General features: G+C 45.0%; 1 protein-coding gene across 8 annotated transcripts in view; it reads right to left on the reverse strand.

Annotated features, from left to right (window-relative positions):
* Positions 1-6,219, reverse strand: part of LOC132396818 (putative uncharacterized protein MYH16) — a 27,617-nt gene extending 21,398 nt beyond the window's left edge. For 4 of the 8 annotated variants that reach the window (XR_009513138.1, XR_009513140.1, XR_009513139.1 and 1 more), the window contains exon 1: positions 1,705-6,219. Coding sequence is in view for 2 of the 8 variants with exons in the window: in XM_059974777.1 (XP_059830760.1) it covers positions 1,705-2,690 (986 nt within the window). In the remaining 6 variants the exon portion in view is untranslated. The other 4 variants (XR_009513141.1, XR_009513143.1, XR_009513142.1 and 1 more) reach the window with 4 other exon arrangements.
* Between the last annotated feature and the right edge of the window lie 2,019 nt (positions 6,220-8,238).

Genomic DNA, 8,238 nt, shown 5'->3' on the forward strand with positions numbered 1-8,238 from the left:
CTTGGAGTTGAAGGACTGCAGTACAGAAGAGCCACCGAGCACATTCTGGAGGCTCCTGAAAAGGCCTCGCAGTGGCTGTGGATCCAGAGGGGGGAATCCGTGGACTAGTGTGCCACTTGGAGACAAGCGGGGGACTGATCACCCCCGGCTGGGTCACCCGGGCGAGGGTGTCTGATGATTAAAGACCCAAAACATCTTACAACCCCGGGTTCATCACTAAAGACGCGTCCAAGTAACACCAGAAGGTGTATTCTACAACTGTTATTGTTCAGTTACAAGACTGAGGGGAATCCATGGTAACAATAAACCAGTTCCATGTCACTGGGTGTGGAGTAACTACCCTGTAAATAAGCTGCTGAAAAAGATCAGCAGGTCAAGCAGCATCTGTCAAGGCAAAGGTATGGTTAACATTTCAAGTCTATAGTCCAGCTGACTGGAAAGCCCTGTCAAGTCACTGTTCACCACAGCGGCTCACTATTTTGGATACAAGTAAGAGAGCAAATCTAGCTATAGTGTTCATGAAATTATTGGAAATACATAAAAATCCATCTGCACATTGAACAATCATTGGCACTAGTTCTAATCATGGACATCAATGGTGCAATTGGAATTTTTATACTGTTGATGTTGTTACTGTAACCCCCTGGGTTGCCTCAGGCTCGCTCAGCTCGTTCTCGTCTAGGGGGAGCAGCCTTCGGCCCCGCCAAACTGGGTAATCAGCTGGTGTGGATGCTGTGTGATGTCCCCAAAAACAGACAGTACACCATATGCGATTAAATGAGTACAATTTATAAAGGTTACTACAACTAAGTGATTAATAATGATATAGTATATATGAAGGAAAAGAAAATAAAGAAAAGGCACCAAACTTATCAAAGTCCAAACCATTTTGTGCACGACTGTTGTAGCTCAATTACCGAAGTCTTCTGGCCACCATTCGATCCCCTCCGAACTCCTCAACTCGCAGTTCAGAATCACCCAAATTGGGCAACCAAGCACATCTATCCTCGTCTCCTCTCCTCGTGGCACCTCCTGGCCTCGGACCCCCACTTGGGGTCCATTCCTTGCCCAGCTTACAGCATCACGACCTCTCTCTCTCACCCCCTCGCACCGACTCTCCAAAATGTCCATCAACAATAGCTTACCGACTCAGAAGAAAGAACAACATTAATTCCAATTGGTTAACAAAGGAATACAATACTCATTATCAGTAAATTTTAACCCAAACAAGCTTCCAGCACTCTCTCATAACAAAGAAGCATTCCTACTTTTAACAAACCAAAGAAGCCATTTTTATTAACATACGCAGTAACAAAGAAAAAGAAGAAATCCCCCCTTTACACTCTCCCCCCACCAAATAAAAGTCATGTCCTCATGACTACTAAATAACTCGTCAACCCTCACTGCCAACACATACTCTCACCCAGGCTCAAACAGTGACATTGCTCCCCAGACAGTAAACCTCATGCCCTGTTCCTCAGGCGCTACATAGGTCAACTTATCTGGGAGTTCCCTAACCCTGTGAGACCTCCATACCCCCTCACCTAAACCCTTCAGGCTTGGACACAACTGGGGATACCTCGGGCCTGCTACCAACTCCTCTCTCAGCCTCTCACTCATTCCCCCACTACACCTGACTCTGTGGGAGAAGGACTAAATTTCTCTTCCTCAGTCGAGGAGGAGTTAGCAAAAAGCAGCAAGTACCACACATCCAGCACATCATCCTTCGAATCCGTATTCTTCCTCACTTCTGCGATTGGTAGCTGCTGTTTGATCTTCTCCGAACGGAAACACGTGGCCTGCACTGCTCCTGCAGTCTCTTCAGCCTCCTGCAATCGAGAGATCAGCTTCTTCTCTGCCACCCCCAACTCTCGCCACAGGCTCAGCAGTTCTGACTCATGCGTCCCGCTCATCTCAATCTGGGTTGCTGTTACTCCAACGGCTTCTTCCACCCCGACCTGAAAAGCAGCAGCTAGAGATTGGTCAGCCTCCAGTCCAGTATTCACTGCACTTATCTCCAGCTTTTTCTTCCTCATGACTTCTTCCAGATCAACTTTCAGGCTTTGCACCTTGTTTAGACCGTCGATGGTCATCTTCAGGTTCCCTTCCAGCTTACGCTTCCCTCTTCCGAGATCCGTCTGCAATTGCTTCACCTCCTCAAACTCCCCTTTCGGGGCTCTCGGATTTCTGTTGCCCTTAGTCAGAGAACTTCCTTTGTCTTCCTCAACTTGTAAGTCTTCCAACTGGTTCCGGATCACTTGCTCCGGTCTCTGCTGAGAATTCGGCCTCTCTGTCTCCACTTCAAACTTGATCCCGTAGAGACAGTCACTCATGAGCTGCGACCTTCGACAGTCCTGGCACGAGTCCAGAGAACACTTTAACTCTTTAGTTCTCAGCCACTCCTGCAACAGCCGCGCTTCATATTCTTCCGAGGCAAATCCAAATACCAGGAGATCATCCACATCCACCAAAGCTCCAAACACCTCCACATCCCCCCTGGTATTCCCCATGCCCCGCGGGAAGTTTGCAAGGGCTCCAGATATGGCCCGTGGCATTTTTTCGGACTGGAAGAATCCTAGGGGACCTATAACGGCCGTCTTCTCCTTGTCGGCCCCACTCATCGGGATCTGGCAACATCCACTCCTCAGATCCAGCACCTTAAACCACTTCGCACCATTCAGACAGGCCATTGCCTCATCAGCCCTCAGGGCCGTATTCTGGTCAATGCCTCTTCAGCGCAATATAATCCACACACACGCTGCCTACATCTTCCACGCCTGTCGCCACAACCTCTCTCTCACTGAGGTGTCTTCAGCAGTCAACTCCCCTCACTTGTGGTATTTTGCAGCATCCACTAAAAGGGTCTCACCCTCAGATACACCCCCAGGCCGTACCACCACCGGCTCTTGTTTGAATTCGGTACTGGCCCAATGCTGCTACACACATCCGCACTAGCAGCTCGAAACTCTGGGTGCATCGACAATGCCTCCAAACAACGCTCACCCGCCTCCTCCGACAGGCCCCCAAGTGCATCAGCAGGGTATTGGTCCTCTCCAGAACCGAAATGCTTCCCGTCTCAACAGTATCCGGACACATCAGCATTAACGATTCACAAACCTCACATTGGCCTCTGAGAACTCCATTTTCACTGACCAATAACCGACATCTGGATAATTACCGGGACTGGAACTTCAAATCTCCAGTGCCCGCAATGTCGTCAAGGGTAAATGCTTCCAATAACGGTTGTAAAATGAACTGTACAGCAACTTGACCTGCGCCCCGGTGTCGAGGATGGCTTTAGCATGGCTTCCATCCATCCGTAACGACACCCGAGTGCGTGGTCCCTCTAAGCCTTCAGGAATAGGGTCTGTTCCTTTCGGGAGTTCCTTGGTACATTGCTGGGAATGTGCTCCCCCAGAGACCCCAAGCCATTCCCCCACTGGGCCTCCTCTAAGTTTCCCGACTCCTCTCGAATCAACTAAACAACAGAGGTAGGAGCTGATCCCCTTGACAGATACCCCTGGCACTGCAAGCAATTTAACTGCCCCCCTAGCCAAAGAAGATACCCTGAAAATTTTCCACCAATCTCCTGCCACAGATATGATGAACCTCCCAGCTGAGGCATTTGACTTCCAGTCGAACCAAATGCATTTTCCCCCGCTTTCCCATAACTGGCAGCTGTCACTTCGAGGTAATTGTACCCGACAGTTCTATCAATGTCACCAGCCCACCTACTCAAACTTTCAATCAATCCCTGTCGCTTTCCCTCAGCCAAACACTGCCACTCACCCAACAACTGAGAGGTCCACTCCGCCCACGCTTCCACCCCTTTAGGACTGGACATTATTCCAACAACCACTGCTGAAACATCCCAACCTGATATTCCTCACTCTCCGAACAGTAAGGACAACCCATGGTCCCACCACCATTTCGTCAGCGCTAGTCTGAACTCGAACAACAACAGCCAACACCACCCCACCCAACACACGTGCAGCAATAACCCGCAAAGACACACCAGCTCTTCTCTGCAGACATAATTTAAAGAGGGCGATCACACAGCTTCCACAGAAATCAATCCGGACGAGCCCCCACAATGTAACCCCTGGGTCGCCTCAGCCTCACTCAGCTAGTTCTCGTCTAGGGGGAGCAGCCTTCGGCCCCGCCAAACTGGGTAATCCGCTGGTGTGGATGCTGTGTGATGTCCCCGCCTCGCCCAAAAACAGACAGTACACCATATGCGATTAAATGATTACAATTTATAAAGATTACTAGAACTAAGTGATTAATAACAATACAGTATATATGGTGGAAAAGAAAATAAAGAAAAGGCACCAAACTTATCAAAGTCCAAACCAGTTCATGCACAACCACTGGAGCTCAATTACCGAAGTCTTCTGGCCACCATTCGATCCCCTCCGAACTCCTCGACTCGCAGCTCAGGACCACCCGAAGTGGGTAACCAAGCACATCTATCCTCGTCTCCTCTCCTTGTGGTACCTCCTGGCCTTGGACCCCTGCTTGGGGTCCATTCCTCACCCAGCTTACAGCATTGCGTCCTCTCTCTCTCACCCCATCACACCGACTCACCCAAAATGGCTGCCAACAATAGCTTACAGGCTCAGAAGAATGAACAACATTAATCTCAATTGGTTAACAAAGGAATACAATACTCGTTATCAGTAAATTTTAACCCAAACAAGCTTCCAGCACTCTCTCATAACAAAGAAGCATTCCTACTTTTAACAAAACAAAGAAGCCATTTTGATTAACATTATGCAGTAACAAAGAAAAAGTAGAAACCCCCTTTACATTACATAGCTGTGGGTATCTTGTGACTGTCACATGACCATGATGTAATTGAGGCTCTGCTGGGCATGATGTAATGGTCTTGTGATGGTGGAGTGATGTAATTTTCCCACCAGTGAGAGGTCATGTGATAGCCTCTTTCAACAGGGTATAAAAGGAGAATTCCTCCCTGTGACACAGGTCGGTTTGTGGTTTAATTCATCAGTGACTCTGTTCTGCTGCATATTTGATTTTATGATGCAGTTTCATTTTAAAATGGAGTTTTAATTTTTACTGTGAGAATCGTTGTGCTGGCAGTTCTGAAAATCACCGTCAATTAAAGTCCAGTCGGAGAGTGAAGAATTATCGAAGTTCGGAAAACCCAAAGGATTGAGAAAAGTTGGTGTTGTCAGTGGTAAAACAGGTTCAACCTTATTTGATCCTCGTTCGGAAGGAATTAGTAATCTGCAATCCAAGATAGCTCCTGCATTGCTGAAAGAGCAGAAAGAGCTGGATGCAGGGTTTCACCAAGGAAAGGTCAGTGCCTTTAAGCCGTTTTATTTCCTTCATCGTAAATCCTTCGGGCAAGGCATATTTCAGCTGGGATCAGCAGTAACGCACATTAGAGAATTTATTACTTCAAGGAAAGTCTCTCCTAACTGACTGTATAAATCTTTTGGACTTTTGCATCTACTACTTTAAAGAACTGTACTCGCATTTCTCATTTAAGGACTGTTCAAGCTTTCGTATAGCAGCTGATGGTTAAGTTAGCCGTTTGTTTACTTTTGGGGTTTTTTTGAGCAGTGTTTAATAAATGTTTTATTTGTTATATAAAAAAACCTGTCTCAATTCTATATTCATTGTTGCCATATCGTAACAATGTTCAGATTGAGATTTCCAGAACACTTGCACACCAGTTCCAAAGTCAGGTGAAAAATTATGTTAGAGAATTTCCCATCAAACAGCAGTGGAAAAGGCCATTCATCTATTTATAGCTCTGCTCCCATTGAAAGAGCTCTCCAATTCATGCTGTCCCTTGTGACTACTTTTCAAGTCAAGTGAAGTCAAGTTTATTGTCAGTTAACTATGTATGTGTATATAACAGATATAACCATATAATGTATATAGAAATGAGACGATGTTCACCAGGGTGTAAAGCACTGAAATGCACATAACACACGTTATGTTCTGGCTAACTTAGTCCTTAAACTGCTGGAGAACAGTGCGGAAAGAACAGGTGCTGTTTTCTCCCAGAAGGGATTAATTTTTAGTTCCAAGTGCTCCTGCCACGTTTTGTCATCCTATAAACTTATCCTTCAATCTCTTTGAATTATGGAGGACAGCACGTGCATAAATGTTTCTCACCAGCAGACTTCATCATGATCATCATGACTCCAGTATTTCTACTATTTTTTAATGTTTCTTAATTGTACGTATGATTTTTTTTGTGTTCTATCGCTGAGCAGCAGTGAACCATCTGATTGGCCTGTCAGAGTTCTCTTTGGGAACTAGTTGACTTTGATCAGCATTTCTGATCTGGCTATTGTTCACAATTGCATTTAATGAAAAAAAAACTTATGAAAGTAAGGATAAAATCTACAGATGAATCACACATAAATAACAAATTAAAGTGTATTAATATTAAATATTGTACTGGAACAGATTAACCAGCGACTTTTCAAATACAATGCAGCAGGAAAGCTGAACGACCTGGGGGAAGAAAATGTTTCTCATCCTGACTATTCTTGTTTCTTCTGATGGTAGAAAGTCAAAGAGGATGCTGGATGGATGGGTGGGATCTTTAATAATAGAAAGGGCCCTGCATACACAGTGCACCTGATAAATGTCCCTGATGGATTATAGAGAGACCCCTACGATCCTCTCTGCTGTTCTCACAGTTCTTTGTTGGGAGTTCTGGTCCGATGCTCGACTGCTCCCATACCAAATGGGGATGCAACTTGTCAGGACGCTCTCAATGATACTCCTGTAAAATGCAATTGCAATGGTGGGGGGGGGGGTGCTTGCTTGCCTCAATCTTCAATCTTCACACAAAATCCTGCATATATTCATTTTATTTATTTATTTGTTTGTTTGTTTGTTTGCTTATTTATTGAGATACATCATGGTACAGGCCCTGTGCTAACCACTGCACTACCGTGCCACTCGTTCAATCATTTGTCCAATTCCTTAATGAAATGGAAAATCAAAAACTACTGCAGATTCCACATTTCTGAAATATAAAGAGAGTTACGGCCTCACCCCATCAGTATTATTACCTTTGTCTTTTCTATCCCTCACCCCTGCCTTCTCTTCAAGTTAGAACTGCTTGCTTTCTCTTACTAACTTTCGACAAAAGATATTCAAGCTGAACCTTTTTCTCTCTCCATAGATGCTGTGTGACCTTTGAATGAGTCAATGCTTCATGTTTCTATTCTCTGCTTAATGTTCCTTTTCAACCTCTCAGGCAGTACTCTCCAGATCAACACAAATGAATAACTAAAGAAATTCACCCCATTTGGCAGGGGGAAGGAAACCTGACTGATACTGCTGAAGATGCGGTTGTTGATTTACAAACAAAGGCTTCTAGCAAGGAGGAGTTGATGAGAGGGCAAAATTGCAATCAGCTAGGTGAGTTGCAATGTAAGAGGCAGACAAAATCAAAAAGGGTGAGTAGAGGATTGAAGGTGTTATATTTGAATGCACATAGTATACGGATTAAGGACATTGAACTTGTAGCACAGTTACAGACTGGCATGTATGACATTGTGTACATTACTGAGTCATGGCTGAAAGAAGGTTGTAGCTGGGAGCTTAACGTCCAAGTATACACATTGTATGGAAAGGACAAGCAGGTCGACAAAGGGGGAGGCATTGCTCTGTTGGTAAAAAATAAAATCATATCATTTCAACATAGGGTTGAATCATTGTGGGTACAGCTAAGGAAATGCAAGGGTAAAAGAATTCTGATGCAAGCTATGTACAGAACTCCAAACAGTAGTAAAGATGCAGTCAACAAATTACAATGGGAGACAGAGAATGAATACCAGAAGGGAAATGTTATGATAATCATGGGGCATTTCCATATGCAGACAGATTGGGAAGATCAGGTTGGTGCTGGGTCCCAAGAGAGGGATTTTTTAGAATGCCTATGAGATGGCTTTTTACAGTAGTTCATGCTTGAGCCCACAAGGGAATCAGCTGTTCTGGATTGAATGTTGTGCTATAAACTGGAATTGATTAGGTATCTTAAGGTAAAGGAACCCTCAGGGGACAGAGACCTTATGATAGAATTCACCCTGCAATTTGAGAAGAAGAAGCTAAAGTCAGATGTATCAGTAATACAGTGCAGTAAAGGGAAAATTAGAGACATGATAAAGAAGCTGGCCAAAGTTAATTGGAAGGGAGCACTAGCAGGGATGACAGCAGACCTGTAATGGCTGGAATTTCTGGGAG

This window comes from Hypanus sabinus, chromosome 7, assembly GCF_030144855.1.
Source record: "Hypanus sabinus isolate sHypSab1 chromosome 7, sHypSab1.hap1, whole genome shotgun sequence".
NCBI lineage: Eukaryota > Metazoa > Chordata > Chondrichthyes > Myliobatiformes > Dasyatidae > Hypanus > Hypanus sabinus.